This window comes from Polyodon spathula, chromosome 5 (assembly GCF_017654505.1).
Source record: "Polyodon spathula isolate WHYD16114869_AA chromosome 5, ASM1765450v1, whole genome shotgun sequence".
NCBI classification, from domain to species: Eukaryota; Metazoa; Chordata; class Actinopteri; order Acipenseriformes; family Polyodontidae; genus Polyodon; species Polyodon spathula.
The window spans coordinates 36079270-36098814 of NC_054538.1; the positions used below are offsets into that span (position 1 = coordinate 36079270).

The window sequence follows — 19545 nt, forward strand, 5'->3', positions numbered from 1 at the left end:
AATATCATTTCAATGTATTAATGATGGCAAAGTGCTAATTTGATAGCAGGTGCAGAATGGCAGTTGAAAACCATTCTTTACATACACCGCATTTTAAGTGACCGCTAAAGTCCCACTTTACGCCAGTGAAACATGGTTTCTGGCAGCAATATGGGTGTTTTGTAGCCACAAATCACTTTGCACGTACCCTATCATCGGCCCCTAAATCTGAAGCAAACCTTTTTGACACTGTCGTTACTGACATGAACCAAGATGGACAAAACTGGAACATGAAATGGGTTTTCCCTTATAGGATACATTATTTGTTATACAAATTTGTACTCCTGTCATGTATAAAACTTTAATATATCAAACTTCCTTTTGAAGGCCTGCTTTATTCACTATGGCAGATTTGACGCTTTTAATATAGCTTTGAAAGTACAGACCCTATAATACATTTTTTTAAAACATTATCACATACAGTAGAACTGTCACACTCCGTATGGTCTTGCACACTATGTACAGTGTTAAGCCGGGTGTTTATTTTGCAGAAGAATTATAATACCTTTAATATGGTTTGTATTTTTTCATAATTTTTTTGGGGGTTTTTGTATGGACAGAACACAGTTTACCCACGGTTTCCCTTGCACAGTCACTAAAAAAAAAAAAAAGAAAAAAAAAAGTAAACTGAACAAAAATATAAATGCAACATGTAAAGTGTTGGTCCCATGTTTCATGAGCTGAAATAAAAGATCCCAGAAATTTTCCATACGCACAAAAAGCTTATTTCTCTCAAATTTTGTGCACAAATTTGTTTACATCCCTGTTAGTGAGCATTTCTCCTTTGCCAGGATAATCCATCCACCCGACAGGTGTGACATATCAAGAAGCTGGTTAAACAGCATGATTATTACACAGGTGCACCTTGTGCGGGGGACAATAAAAGGCCACTCTAAAATGTGCAGTTTTGTCACACAACACAATGCCACAGATGTCTCAATTTTGAGGGAGCGTGCAATTGGCATGCTGACTGCAGGAATGTCCACCAGAGCTGTTGCCAGAGAACTGAATGTTCATTTCTCTACCATAATCCGCCTCCAACGTCGTTTTAGAGAATTTGGCAGTACGTCCAACCGGCCTCACAACCGCAGATCACGTGTAACCACGCCAGCCCAGGACCGGCTTCTTCACCTGCGGGATAGTCTGAGACCAGGCACTCTGACAGCTGATGAAACTGTGGGTTTGCACAACCGAAGAAGTTCGGTGTCGTAACCAACTTCAGTGGGCAAATGCTCACCTTCGATGGCCACTGGCACGCTGGAGAAGAGTGCTCTTCACGGATGAATCCCGGTTCAACTGTACTGGGAAGATGGCAGAGAGCGTGTATGGCGTCGTGTGGGCGAGCGGTTTGCTGATGTCAACGTTGTGAACAGAGTGCCCCATGGTGGCGGTGGGGTTATGGTATGGGCAGGCATAAGCTACGGACAACATACACAATTGCATTTTATCGATGATAATTTGAATGTACAGAGAAAACGTGAGGAGATCAAGGCCCATTGTCGTGCCATTCATCCGCCGCCATCAAGTCATGTTTCAGCATGATAATGCACGGCCCCATGTCGCAAGGATCTGTACGCAATTCCTGGAAGCTGAAAATGTCCCAGTTCTTCCATGGCCTGCATACTCACCACACATGTCACCCATTGAGCTTGTTTGGGATGCTCTGGATCGACGTGTACGACAGTGTGTTCCAGTTCCCGCCAACATCCAGCAACTTCGCACAGCCATTGAAGAGGAATGGGACAACATTCCACAGGCCACAATCAACAGCCTGATCAACTCTATGCGAAGGAGATGTGTCGCGCTGCATGAGGCAAATGGTGGTCACACCAGATACTGACTGGTTTTCTGATCCACGCCCCTACCTTTTTTTTAAGGTATATGTGACCAACAGATGCATATCTGTATTCCCAGTCATGTGAAATCCATAGATTAGGGCCTAATGAATTTATTGCAATTGTGGTTTTCTTATATGAACTGTAACTCAGTAAAATCTTTGAAATTGTTGCATGTTGCGTTTATATTTTTGTTCAGTGTATATATTTTAACTAAGACAATTACAGAGCAAAGCAACTTTAACAATCATGTGACACAAACAACATTCTGATGCCTCCGGGGATAATTAAATGGATTGCTACTTTGCAACCTTTGCACCACTAAGAAAAAAAAAAAAAAAAAAAAAAAATACAAATTCACATGGACTATTAAATTTAAAGGCTAGTTAGAAGTTAACTTGTTAATGTGTGTACAAAAGCTTCAAACACTGTTGCCGTTTCCTTGTGTTTTCAAGATTTATAACAAATTTACTTGATGGATGAAGGTAGCCACAAGAGGGCAGTCTTTATATTGTGCAAGTATTGCTTTCTTCCACAATAAGCTGCACTGGTATTTGTCTTATTCCTGTTTGTGGCACTGTCCTTGTGATTAGAGATACAAGGAAAGTTTATGCAAAAAGAAAAATATGAATAAAAACAATATTATAGGATTCCAAATTCTATATCAATTTGAAAAATCTGTATGTTTAAAATAGATGGTCAAACCTTGCTTATGGTTTGCATCTGTTCATTTTTATTTAGCCTAGAATCTACATTGCTCTTTCTCTTAAAACACAACGTCTTTGCGGATGAGAAGGCTGGGTGACAAGTGGGATACGGTAACAAATCAGAAATCGCCTAATTATATCAGTCTACATACCTATGCATGTTGGAGGGTAGAGTATATCCTGAGCATGTCTTATTTTTTCATTTACATGCTTCTATTGGTTTTAAATTAGACAAAAGGCCACAGTAAATTAGCTTGTCCTCCCAAAGTAGTACAGTGATAAGGAAGTGGTAGAAGCTAACGGTACATTTTAACTTGGTTATAAAAAGTCACATTTTAGGAGTTATGATCCAGCTTTCATTACACATATGAAGATGACTATGCTAGAATAAGTTTCTACCATAATTACAGTTTAACTTCACAAACAGAAAAAAATATTTTTTTAAAAAAACATCTGGACTGCCAATGAAAATGCCTACAGCTTCAGAAATTCAAAAGAAAGGTAAAACATAAAATTATCCGAGTCAGACTGACTAAAAATAAAACAGCATCTGCCCTCAATGTAGCCCTATAAAAATGGTCTCGAGAGCCAATCATAACTGCTTCTTGTGTACAGAATCTTGAGACAAACTAAAAAGGCAATCATGTTACCTTCTTCATCCACCGAGAGGTGTCGTATGATGACAGGAGTGGAGTAAGCAGGCAGGATTAGAGGGATGTCGGACGGTACAGCGTATTCATTTGGCACCGGAACAGAATACCCACTAAGGACCCTGGCACTGGCAGCATCTTCCTGGCCGTCCTCCTTTTCCTCTTGTACGGGACTCTGCCTCTGCAAAGGAGCTATATGTACAACCGAATAAGTATTTCCAAGCGGAGAGCCCCTGGCAGCTTCTGCGGCTGGAGGTACAAGGTTATCACTTGTACTATCATGCTCTGAAACTAAACTAAAAATAAAAAAAGTTTATTATCTTGTTTATCTATAAAAACTCATTTCTGGATAAAGCATAGAAGAGTCTGTACAGAAACAGGAACTGGGGTTGCTTTTACTCATAATGTCACAAGATCAGACATTTACTGAAAATGCAGAAACTAAAAGCAGAATTTACAGATAAAGAAACAATACGTATCAGTGATTTTTAAGATACCTTCTGAAATTGACCCTGTAGTGAAACTTGAATCCTCTGTTTTTGTGAAGACGTCATTAGTCAGTGTTTTTTTCTGTGTATTACTGAGAAGATGCCCTTGTGCATCTTTATGTTTATCCTCAGCGGAGTCAATGTCTTTGTCCTTCATTTCAATTTCATAATCAGGTAAAGGTGGAGCAGGAGGCTGTCGGTCAGCTTCAGGAATTTCATATCCGCTGTCGTCAAACTCAAACAGCTCTCCTCCTTCTTCATCAGCAAAGGACAGGTCACTCTGTATCACTGCAGAAACGGAAGCACTGCTTTGTAACTGATGCTCACGTATATTGAAATGCTGGGTTCATTAAGTAGTACAGAGGTAAAACAAAGTCAGACAGATTCCTGTTCTTATTAAGCCTTGGAATTAGTGTTCTGGGTACTGTAATGTTTCTGGTTGTGTATATAGGTTTGTGGTATCAATTAAAACAGCATATTATTTTAACATGTTAAAATGTTATAAATAATATTAATGGAATGTGTATCAAATAAATACAAATTGAAATAGATAGTTTTAAATTACAGCTCACTGTTAAGATCAATACCTTGGCTTAACAAGTATATGCAAAGCATGAAAAGAAAATGTTTATTTTGTCATTACAAATTGATGAATTGGAACAGGGAAACCTCAATCACACAGCTGCCTTTTTGTTCTGAACGTAAAGTACTCGTGGTCAAAAAAAATTGGGAAAAAAATAGATGAGGTCTTGGGTTCCCCTTAAGCCACCAGCAGCAGAAGAATGTTTATTATTCTATTCCGACTGACCATGTTTTTCATATCTTCTTAACGCTTTACCCCAGTTCAAAGCTGTTAAATGCATGTTCTCCACCAGCCCGCAGAAAAAAAAAAAAAACAGTAGCCCACCATAAGTTTATTAAAATAACCCTAACTGTCACACACTGCCAACGTATGATCAATTAAAAAAAATATTCAGCGAAAAAAGGCACTTTACAGAGTGTTTAAAAAGGGACCAAAAACAAAGTACACAGAAAGAGTACATGGAACTGCAAAAACAAGTAAAAAAGGAAGTTAGAAAGGCCAAGAGAGAAATAGAAATGAACATTGCTAAGGGGGCTAAAACAAATTCCAAAATGTTTTTCCAATATTACAACAGCAAGAGAACAATCGAAGAGGAGGTTAAATGTCTAAGAGATACAAATGGCAAAATCATAGACGTAGAAAACAAAACAGCAAATATATTAAATGTTTCTATCCAGTTTTAAATAACTTCAGCATAATCAAGGCAGAAGTGTTAAAGGGACTAGGAGCTCTTAAAATAAACAAATCCCCTAGGCCGGATGAAATCCTCCCAATAGTACTCAAAGAAATGAAAAAAGTTATTTACAAACCGCTAACCAAGATCGTGCAATCTTTTGACACAGGGGTTGAACCGACAAACTGGAAAATGGCAAATGTTATACCGATCCACAAAAAGGGAAACAAAACTGAACCAGGTAACTACAGACCAATAAGCCTGACTTCTATTATATGCAAACTTATGGAAACTATAATAAGATCCAAAATGGAAAATTACCTATATGGTAACAGTATCCTGGGAGACAGTCAACATGGTTTTAGGAAAGGGAGATCGTGTCTAACTAACCTGAAATATTTTTTTGAGGATGCAACATCGATAATGGATAATTGCAAAGCATATGACATGGTTTATTTAGATTTCCAGAAAGCTTTTGACAAAGTCCTGCATAAAAGATTAATTCTCAAACTGAATGCAGCTGGAATTCAAGGAAATGCATGCACATGGATTAGGGAATGGTTAACATGTAGAAAACAGAAAGTACTGATTAGAGGAAAAACCTCAGAATGGAGTGAGGTAACCAGTGAAGTACCACAGGGATCAGTATTAGGTTCTCTGCTATTCCTAATCTACATTAATGATTTAGATTCTGGTATAGTAAGCAAACTTATTAAATTTGCAGATGACACCAAAATAGGAGGAGTGGCAAACACTGTTGCAGCAGCAAAGGTCATTCAAAATGATCTAGACAAGATTCAGAACTGGGCAGACACATGGCAAATGACATTTAATAGCGAGAAGTGTAAGGTACTGAACGCAGGAAATACAAATGTGCATTATAAGTATCATATTGGAGATACTGAAATTGGAGAAGGAATCTATGAAAAAGACCTAGGAGTTTTTGTTGACTCAGAAATGTCTTCATCTAGAAAATGTGGGGAAGCTATAAAAAAGGCCAACAAGATGCTCAGATATATTGTGAAAATTGTTGAATTTAAATCAAGGGAAGTAAAGTTAAAACTGTACAATGCAATAGTAAGATCTCACCTTGAATATTGTGTTCAATTCTGGTCACCTCACTACAAAAAGGATACTGCTGCTCTAGAAAGAGTGCAAAGAAGAGTGACCAGAATTATTCTGGGTTTAAAAGGCATGTCATATGCAGACAGGCTAAAAGAATTGAATCTATTTAGTCTTGAACAAAGACGACTACGCGGCGACCTAACTCAAACATTCAAAATTCTAAAAGGTATTGACAATGTCGACCCAAGGAGCTTTTTTGACATGAAAGAAGAAACAAGGGCCAGGGATCACAAATAGAGATTAGACAAAGGGGCATTCGGAACAGAAAATAGGAGGCACATTTTTTACACAGAATCGTGAAGGTTTGGAACCAACTCCCCAGTAATGTTGTTGAAGCTGACACCCTGGGATCCTGAGATTCCCCTTCTATTTATTTATTTATTCTTTAAAAATCATTTCTATTTTATGTCCTGTTTTGAAATGTTTTTCCAGATGGAGGCGGAACTAATGTAAATGTGTTACAGGCATCTGATGCCCAAGTAACTTAGGTGTAACTGCAATATTATAATTATTATTAGTGTACTTTGTTTTCTTCATTTCCGTGTGTAAAACGATGGATAATTTAGGATGTAGTTATTACTTCCATTATCATTTAGATAATTTTTTATTGGTAGTATGTTTTTATGTTATTTGTTTTGTCTTCTTTTTACCAATACAGCAGCATACTGTATTCGCAAGTTTTATCTTTTTGAATAATAATAAAAAAATCAACAACGTGTATTGAATTATAAGTTTTATCTTATTATTCTTATATATATATATATATATATATATATATATATATATATATAAATAGGGAAATAAAATATATATATACTCTTATGTCCTTCTTCTAAACACATAAAATAGTCCTATGTATTTAAAGAAAAAAAAAAAATTAAAGTTTATTGTTTAAATATTTAAAAAAAAAAAAAAAAAATAAAAAAAAAAAAAACAACAAAAATAAAAAAAAAAATACAAAAAAAAAATACAAAAAAAACATAAAAAAACAAAAAAAAAAAAAAAAAAAAAAAAAAAAGTTTTTTTTTTTTTTTTAATTTAAAAAAAACAAAAACAAAAAAATTTTTTTTTTTTTAAAAAAAAAAAAAAAAAAAATAAAAACAAAAAAATTTATTTTTTAAAAAAAAAAAAAAAAAAAAAAAAAAAAAAAAAAAAATATAAAAAAAAAATTTTTTTTTTTTTTAAAAATAAAAAAAAAAAATAAAAAAAAAAAAAAAACAACAAAAAAAAAAAAAAAAAAAAATTTAAAAAAAAAAAAAAAAAAAAATTTTTTTTTTTATTTTATATACACATAAATAGTTGAATCCACCAAATCCTTTCTTCAGACATGCCCGTGACCCCCCAGTTTGAGAACCCCTGCTTTACAGGAAGAAAGTTGTTTATTGGTTTTCAGGACATACATTCTTAATTTAAAAAGTCAAGAATCACCTTTATTTGTTTCTACAAGACTAGCAGATCAGCACAGCAGGTATTCTAAACTATTCCCCAATTTAAATCTTTATGACGCTGTTACCAGTATCTAGTCTAGGGGTGGCTAATCCTGGTCCTGGCTCCTCCGAATGTACAGCAGTGAGTGGAGAATTTGGATCAGGTGGCTGCCTCCGCGTCAAATAAATATGTTGCATATTACATAAAAATGACTTATTTATTTTTAAATGATCGAGTAGGCAGTGCCTCCTCTGCCTCCTCCGACAAGCTGCTATGGGTGTAAACTACGTCTTTCCTTGTCCGGAGAACCAGATACAGTGCCTATAGAAAGTTTACACCCCCTTTCAAAATTTTAACCTTCTGTTGCCTTAAAGCCTAGAATTAAAATACATTAAAATAGTTTTTTTTTTTTTCATTTATCTACACATCTTACCCCACAACTTCCAAGTGAAAAAAATGATTCTAGAAATCTGTAGAAAATGAATTAATAATAAAAACTGAAATAGCTTAGTTGGATAAGTGTCCATCCCCCTTGTAATAGCAATCCTAAATTAGCTCAGGTATAACCAATCGTCTTCAAAATCACACACCAAGTTAAGTGGCCTCCACCCGTGTTAAATTGTAGTGATTCACATGATTTCAGGATAAATGCAGCAGTTCCTGTAGGTTCCCTCTGCTGGGTAGTGCATTTCAAAGCAAAGACTCAACCATGAGCACAAAGGCACTTTCAAAAGAACTCCGCGACAAAGTTGTTGAAAGGCACAGATAAGGGGATGGGTATAAAAAAATATATATCAAAACGCCTTAAATATCCCTTGGAGCACAGTTAAGATGACTTAAGAAGTGGAAGGTGTATGGCACCACCAAGATGACCGAGCAAGAAGGAGACTGATCAGAGAGGCCAACAAGAGGCCAATGGCAAAATTGCAAGTTACAGGCTTTTATGTCCAAGACTGGTCAAAGTGTGCATGTGACAACAATATCCCAAGCACTCCACAAATCTAGCCTGTATGGTAGGGTGGCAAGAAGGAAGCCATTACCCAAGAAAGCCCACCCTGAATCCTGTTTGAAGTATGCAAAAAAACACTCAGGACATTCTGTAGCCATGTGGCAAAAAGTTTTGTGGTCTGACAAAACTAAAATTGAACTTTTTGGCCTAAATGCAAAACTTTATATTTGCCGCAAACTCAACACAGCGCATCACCCAAAGAACACCATCAAAGTTCACCTTTCAGCATGACAACAACCCAAAGCACACAGCCAAAGTTACACTGGAGTGGCTAAGGAACAAAAAGGTAAATGTCCTTGAGTGGCCCAGTCAGAGCCCTGACCTAAATCCAATCAAAAATTTGTGGCATAACTTGAAGGTTGCAGTCCACCAACGCTCCCCAAGGAACTTGACAGAGCTTGAACAGTTTTGTAAAAAAGAATGGTTAAATAATGCCAAATCTAGGTGTGCAAAGTTGGTGGAGACCTTTCCCAACACTCACAGCTATAACTGCTGACAAAGGTGTTTCCACCAAGTATTAACTCAGGGAGGGGTGGAGACTTAACCAATTATGATCTTTCAATTTTGTATTTTTAATATATATATTTTTTTCTCAATAAAAACTTTTTTCCCCTTAACAGTGTGGAGTATGGTGTGTAGATAAGTGGAAAAAAGTCATCATTTAAATGCATGAAACTGAGGCACTGACACAACAAAATGCGAAAAAAGTTTAAGGGGATGTAGACTTTCTATAGGCACTGTATGTCTACTTATGTTTTTACTATTAAAAGGCTCAAACAAGAAAGTGGGTGGAAAACAATGTAGGCCTTCTCAGCTGAAAACAAGAGTTTCTATGGTGATGAATCAAGCAAGAGCTGCAGTCTGTGTACTGTAGGTAGGAGTAGGGCTGGTTGGAGTTGTATTAAAAAGCAAAGGCCAACACAGCCCCCAGACTGGAGGAGTTGCACAAAACCGAGTATGTTCAGCATAGCACGCTCAAGCCTCTCTATACCTTTATAATAACTACCCAAGATCATGTTAGCTCTGCTCTTCTTGTGTGTCTTCTTAAATTATCATCATCATGAAACTATTCCATTATCACATACAACAATCATTAGCTAGCAAAAACAATGTTTTAAATCATGGCAGTACAATATAAAAAAAAAATTACTGACTAATGAACCAATCCAACTGTTCTCCAGATGTCCTATTTCTGATTGCATGCTCACCTTTGTGGTTTTCAGAAGCAGAGGTATATATATATATATATATATATATAATATATATATATATATATATATATAGTCATACACACACACACACACACACACACACACACACACTGAGTGTACAAAACATTAGCAACACCTGCTCTTTCCATGACTGACGAGGTAAATCCAGGTGAAAGCTATGATCCCTTATTGATGTAACCTGTTAAATCCACTTCAATCAGTGTAGATGAAGGGGAGACAGGTTAAAGAAGGATTTTTAAGCCTTGACACAATTGAGACATGGATTGTGTAAGTGTGCCATTCAGAGGGTAAATGGGCAAGACAAAAGATTTAAGTGCCTTTGAACGGGGTATGGTAGTAGGTGCCAGGCGCGCCGGTTTGAGTGTGTCAAGAACTGCAATGCTGCTGGGTTTTTCACGCTCAACAGTTTCTCGTGTATATCAAGGATGGTCCACCACCCAAAGGACATCCAGCCAACGGCAGGCCAGAGGTCGAAAACAGCTCATTGATGAAAGAGGCCAAAGGAGGCTGACACGAATTGTGCAGAGCAACAGACGGGCTACAGTTAGTCAACTGACAGTCCAGTACAACATTGGTGCCAAAAGACCCATAAAAGAACGCACAAGTCATCGTACCTTGACACGAATGGGGTATGGCAGCCAATCACCTAAAAGAGTTCCACTTCTTTCAGCAAAACACAAGAAACTGTGGTTGCAGTGGGCAAAGGAACGAAAACACTGAAGGATTGGAAAAACATTGCCTGGTCTGATGAATCCTGGTTCTTGCTGTTTCACACTGATGGGAGGACTAGGGTATGGAGAAAACCACGAGTACATACATCCGTCATGCCGCGTGTCAACATTGCAGGCTGGTGGTGGTGGTGTGATGGTGTGGGGTGTGTTTTCATGGCACACATTGGGCCCCTTGATAAAAGTGGAGCAACGGTTGAATGCCACAGGATATCTGAACATCACTGCCAATCAGGCACATATCTTCATGGCAGCAATGTATAGATCTGCTAGTGGATTTTTTCAGCAGGATAATGCTCCATGTGACAAGGCTAGGATTGTCCCGGAATGGTTCCACAAACATGACAGTGAATTAAGCTTACTGCAGTGGCCTGCCCAGTCACCAGATCTCAATCCAACTGAGCATCTGTGGGATGAGATGGAACGAGCTATTCGGAGTAGAGATCCACTACTAGCCAACTTGACACAACTATGGGAAGCATTGGATGCAACACTGGCCAGCATCCCTGTGGAACGCTTTCAACACCTTGTAATGCAATTATCCAATAGGCTTCTCGTCGCAGGAGAAATTCAACTAGATTACCACCCCGGATAGAAACAGACACTTTCTCTACTCCAATAAATCTTAATGAATGTGGAGAGGAGCCATGACCAGCGTCCTTATAGTGATTCGCAATAGAATAGTCATAGTTATTATTTCTAATTGCCGCTTTGTGTTCAGCAATCCGTAATTTTAATGCCCTCTTTGTTTCTCTTGGTGGACTATCGTATATAATCTCCTTAAGAGAAAGATTGCTCTTCAAAATGTGCCAATGTTTTTAAAATAATCCCTCTAACATCATTAGTTATATAATTAAATTCAGTTGAAAAGCAGATTTTTTGATCCCCTTTGTTTTTAGTTGTCTTTCTGAGAAGAGAGTTCCGTTCTGTTTCTTAGGCTTTTTGAAGCTATACATTTAAACCTTGGTCATTATATCCTCTAGATTGAAATTTACAAAACATTGCTTTTGATTTTAGTTCAAATTGATATTTATATATATATATATATATATATATATATATATATATATATATATATATATATATATATATATATATATTATAGCCAGTATTTTCACCCCTGTCTGAGTCAACTCTCCCCTGACTTTGCTAGATTCCAATTCTACGCCCCTAAAGTGTTAACACAGCCGATGGTGCCACTGTTATTAAAATTCATGAAGCCGCTCTGTCAATATAAAAAAACCGCCAGATGTCAGAACATTCCAGTACATCTTATTTTGCCTTGTGTCATCTATTGCATGGCTGATCACCAACTGATAAAAGATGTTAATAACTGCATTAAATATGTACCGTGTAATTTGTTCATAAAAATGTCACTATGTAAAGTTAACCCTGTCTTACACAGGCAGACACACCTATACAGAGACATGGTTAACTGTACACCAGGCCTGGGGTAAATTACAATTGTAATTGGAATATATAATGGATCGATTAGAGTTCAATTACACATGTTTTTGTCATTCGATCATTATTTGATTTACTTACACATTTCTTTGCCCACAATATGATACAGTTGTATTTTGAGATCAAGAACACATTACTAAAACTCATGCCAAGTTTCAGGACTGTAACCCAATCAGGTGGACATCAGTTTAGATTTTTCACGAGAAAACAATATGATGCTACTGCAGTGACCAAACACAGGAAGGGTCTGAGTTTTTTGCTTCCATAGCAACGAATAGTCATAACTGGATTGTTAGTTAAAGGCTGAAATCAAAACATCTAGCCACCAAAAATCACACAAGGAAGTTGTAAATTGCAGCAAGTATATACACAAATATCTGAACAAAAAAAATGTTAAGTAGACATCTTTGATAGGCATATCTTGCACAGCAGTTTACAATCGTTTCTAAAAGCCAAACCCACAGTAACATAGGAATCCTGTTGGAACTTCAAAGCTGGGGTATTCTGTGTCTATCTTGCATTATTTTTTAAAGAAATGCTTAGTGATTTCTAAGCAATAATCTTGCAGCTGAGCTATCTGCACTGCTGTCGAGCCACTGAGAGACTATCCCAAGTGTGACCAAAAAAAATTAAAACTTAAAATCTACTGGTAATGCAACAAGCAAGCTTCCTAAAAAAATTATTCCTTTAAAATGTAAGTAACCTTAAAATATGGGCTGTATAGAATGGGTTAACTTAGCTAATATAGAATATCAACCACTGTTATACCATAGGTATACACACACACACACCTGAATGCCAGAGGTGTCTGAATCCCATATCCATGTACAGTACAAATAAGTGAATGTCTTTCTATGGGAATGATTTAAACAGGCTTGTGGCATTATTGTGTTTAATGTACTGTGTATGTACAGTAATACAATTTTTTGTAATGCGTTCAAATAGTATTAGATTTTATTACAGTAACTCTGTAACCCAGCACTGTCTAATCTGGCCAACTGGACAGATTTTACTAAAATATTGATGTGCTTGAATTAGACAGCTACTGGTGAGAAATGTAGAATCTCCTTGGGCTATAATATGAACAAACTAATTTAAATAAATAACAGCTCTAACAAGTCATACATATTTCTGTCTGCCCACATAAGATAATGTTCTTCCGAATTCCACAGCAAAAGTTAGCAATTTACATGCCACAGCAAGATAGGGATGTTTGCGTTTCAACTATAGACAGAACAATCATGCGGATATCACATACTTTGTTAACACACGGGACACAATACTGATCTTTAGCTTAGTCAAATAAAAGTGACATGTAGGTTTTAAAAGAGGCTGTGATGTCAATGTTGTCCCAAATTCAATAAGCACAGATTCAAAAGTTATACTGTGGTACTTGGATTCCTGAACAGTCACTGTATCAATCTGCTGGCATACAGTAGAGAAAGTTAACCATAGGCTAACCCCTACTTAATCACAAGCCAAGCAGCTTCTATGATGAGAGTAATTTGATCACTGTTAAAGTACTTCATCAAGGTTGAGCAAGTGGATCTCTTTAGACTTCAATGCATCGCAATCCATTAGCTAGGATTTATTTTGGTTAGTTATTCTTTGCATAGACATAAAATGCATTTCTTTGATCAATGTTGTGCCACAGCAGTAAATATTACTGAGAACACTTTTTACTGCAAAGCTGGATTTATTTAAACAGTATATCTGTAAATTAAAACACACCATATTAGAATATTGAATTAAGCATCTAATAAAAACTAAAAATAAGAATTTTGCAGTGAAATTCTACCAAAGATCACTAAACTTACTTTACAGTTGCCATGACTGGTGCTTATCAGGGTCTGTGAAGCCAGCTGTTGCTAAACATAGGCAAAACTTTGATTGTGATTATTGCGGTTGGTTTGCTATTTCCTGGTTTGCTAGTTATTGCTTAGAAATCACTAAGCATTTCTTTAAAAAATAATGCAAAACAGCTTTCGAAAAATGTTTTTCATTTAAAAAAGCCTTTAGTTGTTTGCAAAGAAACAAACTCATTTTACATTCAAACTCAAGCTTCAAGTGTATTCTCTTAAGTTAATCACTCTGCTCTTTGAGGAGGAGATTGTAGTCAATGAGGTGCAAAAGCAGGAGGAAAGGACAGGTGTGTAAAGGCCATTTCCCAGGCCAAGCAGGGAGAATGGATGAGATGGGAGTGTGGAACAACGCAAGATCGGCTGGCAAGACCTATGGACAATGGAACAGAGCAGGATCAGTTTCCTCATCAGATCAGCATATGATGTTCTCCCATTACCACAGAACCTAAACCTCTGGGTGGGTGAGGATCCCTCATGTCCTTTGTGTTCATCACCTGAAACATTAAGGCACATAATTTAAGAACAGCTGCCGCGGGCACGAAGGCATGGCTTCGTTCGCGAGCACCACTTTGGAGGACCACTGCACTACAACATTATCACATACTTTTCTTTCAAAAGAAAGGCGTAGCGAATTTTAAAAACAAACAAACAAACAAACAAAAAAAAAAACATAAGTGCTCTGGCTTTTCTGTTCCACACCACATCATGGATCATTATTGCTGTTACTCGTTTGACAATGTGGGCAATAATACTTACACTATAAGTGCACTAGAGCTTTGAAAACAGACTTTAAAAGTTAAGTGTAAACTGTTGTCAGGATGTTCATGAAAAGAAAAAAATACAGGCACATTATTTAAACAGCTACAGCAACACGTGGGGACGTGTAACACTATTTTCCAGAACCCCGCCACTTACTCCATGTAAGAACATCAAATAACACAGCTGTGTATCATTGATTAGAACAGCAGCTCCTAGTTTTCTGTCTCTATACGATGTCAGGTGCACATTCACAAACACATTGAGCATGCTGGCTTTTTTTACGATCTTGAAAACAGGAAGTCACTACTTCAAATGGTTTGATATATGAGGCACTGACATTGCCTGTATTCTGGGCCATCACATACTGTTTAAAACATTAAATATGTTTTCTGTTTTATGGGCCCACCTTCATGCCCATAGTCAAAATGATTTAAATAAATAAATAAAAGCTCACAAGCACAGGCAGCTTTATGGTTGATACTTAAGACAAATGTAAAACATGGAAAAAAAAAAACTGTACTGTTCAAAGTACAATAGCCAAAGTTAATATAACATCTCTCTCACTGGCTTTGTTTACATGCACTTCAACCCTAGAATCATGACTGTGTGACATCACGCGAATACACTGTGAAAGAGCAAACTGATATCCTTTTGGTAGCGTTAATTTAAGGGCAGAGTCACTTTCTCACGATAAAAATAGCTGTAAAAACCCATGTAAACCCTAGCAGGAGTCATGCTTGTGGCTCACAGGGTTTCAGCTGTCAAAATCAAGGTTTTTTATGACTTATCACGTAATCTCTAGGAGAAAGGCCGTACAAAACAGACCCCCCACCCCCCAACACACACACACACACTGTACATTTATGGACTACTTCAACACTACCTATACTATATATCTATAACTATACTCACACCTACAACAGCCGGTACATTTTAAACACCGACCATATTAAAATGAAAGACAAACTATCGGATACAACTCAAAAGGATTATTCAAGCACATCTGTGGCAAAGTGCCCGCCCCTGTGTGTATTTTGTGTTGTATGTTGTGTGTTAATCTTGGTGTGTAGTTATTGATACACAGGATACTAAACGGGTCTGTGTAACACAAGTGTTTAAAATGTATATTTATTTAGGCACGAGGATTGCAGAGCACTTCACGTGCAAGTAAAATGTAATAATATGTGAGCACGTGCAGTTGTACCGAGACTCCAATTGAATGATTGATTAGCAATCGAGTCCCGGTACAGCTACATAAAAGCAGCATGTTTACAATGATTTTTCGCTCGTGGGGTTGTGTGTTCAGTGAGTGGAGAACGGGATTGGAGACTGAGGAGGTAATAATAATAATAATAATAGTTCAAACAGAAGCTCACCATGTTTGTTTAGTGTTAGTCCGTTTTGTTTCATCTCTTTGTTTTGGCTACTAGTGCCGTGTCCTGTGTTTTGTTTGTCTTACAACCTTTTATTTTCTTTCTGTCAGTGCACTATTAAATGCTGAGCAAGACAATTCGCTCAGCTCCACTAAACTCCACCTCTCTGTTGTTTATTTCCTGGTTCCCGTTTCTGGTCTGACGTCCCACACTCCAGCCGTCTTTGTGACAACATCATATCAAACATCTGCACAGCCGAAATGCTGTTTTTAAATGAACAATTAACATAAATTTGTTTATTTTCTAACTTACCACATACAAAAGCACTACTTCAAAAAATCAAAAACTATAATAAACACTTAAAAAAAAACTAGTGTGTAAACAGGCAATGCACATACAAAACTGTAAAAACAAAAAAGTAGTTTTTAATCTAAAATGAAAGTAACATTATTTCTCTTGCATGTGTGACACTACAAGCACAGGCCGAGCTGCTGCAGTCTGCAGCGTCGCAGTTTTCTGATCAAAATACTTTTGCTGAAGCGATGTGGCTAGCTTCAAAATGAAATCTCTCCTACCTTGTACAAAATGAAGGAACTGATGGCTGCCAGGGCTAGTACAGATAACAAAAGGCTTTATATATAAATAAAAAATGTAATATTGTAGGTTATATTTTAAATAATGTATTATAAAACTGCAGTTCTAGAGTTAATGAAATTTAGCTTTCAAGTGTTCCACAACACACACACATACAAATATAAATTCTAAGTAGTAAAACTGGTATGAATTATATTTTATATAATTTTCTGTGTTGGAAATGTAACCAGGCAAACTATAGCAAGCCAAATTATCATTTAGAGATATCTCAAATTCATTTATAGATACAGTGGCTCTCAAAGGTATTCACCCCCCTAGGACTTATCCACATTTTATTACAACATGGAATCAAAATTGATTTAATTAGGAGTTTTTGCCACTGATCAACACAAAAAATGCCATAATGTCAAAGTGAAATCTAAAATCTAATCTACAAATTGTTCTAAATGAATTACAAATATAAAACAGGATGTTATTTGAAGATATCTTCAAATGATTTGAAGATATTTAGAGATATCTTTAAAACCCTAATTTTAAGATATCCCTAAATGACAGTTTGGTGTTTCAAGCCAGCACAATCCATATGGTCTCCATAGTATTTAGAAATATCTTTATTTCATTTTTATTGATCAAGATATCTTAAAATGCAATTTGAGATATCTCGAAATGATAATTTGGCTTGCCATAGACAAACAAGTAGCTAATATACGGCATAATTCAGAATGTGCGTGACAACGCGTGAATTAATTTCTCTTGTTAAATGTTTTTATCTTCATGGCAATGCATGAAGCTCTTCTCACGATATTCAGAGTCGTTCTATAACTACTTAGTAAGCAGACAGGGACATTTAAATATCCCCGCCCCTAAATGACTATGAATTCAGTAATCTGCATTGGTACGGCAGATTGTTTCCTAAATCAGAACTGCATAGCAACGCATTTCCTGAAAAGTACGGCAAACACATTGTGAGGAAAACTGTCATGACTTGTGCATGTAAACACTGCTACCGTTGACGCAACACAATGTTCCTTTGTATTTTTATGACAACGTGTGCAAGTGGATTTTTAAAACATAAAAAAAAATAATAATAAATTCTGTAGGCCACAATGACTGGAATTGCCCAACGGTCACCAGATAGGATCTCAAGAATCCTATGTAAAATGCCATTTTGTTCTTTTCTGTAGAGGGCAGGCATCAGTAATGTCTCTTACATAAAAACTAACATTTCTATTTTATTTTATTTTTTACTAAAACATATACATGTACACAGTTATCAATTCTGTTTGAAGTCTTGCAAAAAATGTTTTACACCGTTACCCTATACATAAAACATAAGATGACCATGTATTTATTTACAATATTAATTGATTTTTAAACGAACCATATGTCTAACTTACAGGGATTCACCAAGTTGCATTCTTGTTTTAAAGCAAATGGTTTTAGTCAGAAATTAACTTCAAGGGCTAAACTCAAAACACTCATGCTAACAATTGCCAGTTTATAACAATATATAGCCTGTTCTCATTTCCCACTGCTTTGTCTTGCTTTCTTCAAATAGTCAGCACTGGGTTATACGAAATGTAGGCATCTCACAAACAAAGAACACCAAAATACAGCTGGATGACACATTTTCTTCTAATCTTCTACAGTATAATTCGTGCACTGCACTATTTAAAACTTCTTAATACAGACTGCATTGTTAAATTCCTGTTCTCAATCCAAGACTTCATTTCTGAATGTCAGCCTACATGTTTTTGTAAAGCAGAGGTTTACTCTTTCACAGCAATTGATGTGTGTCATATAAAAAGGCTGTTTGGGATCCATTTGTTAATGGTCTGACTGAAGCGTTTGTTTGAAAGCTATTTTAAAACATTTGTTTTAGAGGATTAAAAAAAAAACCCAACAACAATAATAGCAATAATAATAATCTATACTGCATTGCAGCTATTTTAGGCCACATGTCAAAGTGAAGGGCATTATTAGTGTAGCTTTTGACAAACTGGTTTTTATTACACTGAATATATAGTTAATATCTCAAATGGTTTATAAGATATTAGCAGTTGAGGATGTTTGGCATTACACTGGAGAGATTACAATTTGTGTCAAAGTTGATTATATGTTGTGTCAAGACAGTATTAATAGTAGTAATACAGTATTAAAATACACTGTATAGGACATCTGAGAATAGAAGATGGCAGACTATGGTACTAGGATCTATTTTAACTATCTTGACTCATGGATACTTTAATACTGGATAAACAGAACACTATGTGCAAGATGCAAAAAGCTGCACTATCATGGTCAAACTCTACCACTAATTACAGTAGTATACTTTGTAATGGTAGCAACAGGATGGATCAGTTTGGGCAACAAGTCTTCCGGCAACAGGTGGGCAGAGTCCACCGAGTCATTAACCAAACCTCCAAACGCACCCAGGACAATTTGACATGCCTTATACCTTGTCTTGTTTGCATATGAACATCTTGTGGCCATGTTTTCATATTCCAATTCACCAAGAGAATATATAGCAGAAATAAGTTATTGGACACAGTGAATTCTGTGCATAATGATCATGAAATATGAAGATGACTATAAAATAATGTCTACCAGCACATGTTTAGCCCAACCAACAGTTTAATGCTAAACTTTAAAAATAAAAGCCAGGTTAGCAAGCAAACTTTACATGTAGTTTAACATACAGGCCCAAGGAGTTTTGAATTAATAGATAAGTAGGTCTGTACTCCCTTTAAGATGTCCAACAAAAACAAGATATACCCCCATGTGCTGCCTGGATCATCTGCTTTAATAAACTCCCACAGCATTTATTTTACAAGTTATTAATGAACTTAATACTGATATTATATCAATGATGCACCTTGGAATAGGCATTGGAAAAGCAGCGATTGGTTATTTACAAACTGAATTTCTTCTTGTAATTTTATAAGAACAAGTTACTATGAGCTTCACACTTTGAATATTCTTCTCAGTAACCAATA

The 19545-nt window shown here is 36.3% G+C and overlaps 1 protein-coding gene across 1 annotated transcript in view; it reads right to left on the minus strand.

Moving 5' to 3' along the window:
- Positions 1–19545, minus strand: part of LOC121316408 (rho guanine nucleotide exchange factor 10-like) — a 33794-nt gene that overhangs the window by 500 nt on the left and 13749 nt on the right. Inside the window, exons 3-5 of the mRNA XM_041251480.1 lie at positions 3729–4007; positions 3232–3423; positions 612–634 (exon numbers count right to left, since the gene is read on the minus strand). Of these exons, the coding sequence (XP_041107414.1) occupies positions 612–634; positions 3232–3423; positions 3729–4007 (494 nt within the window). The remainder of the gene's footprint in view (positions 1–611; positions 635–3231; positions 3424–3728; positions 4008–19545) is intronic.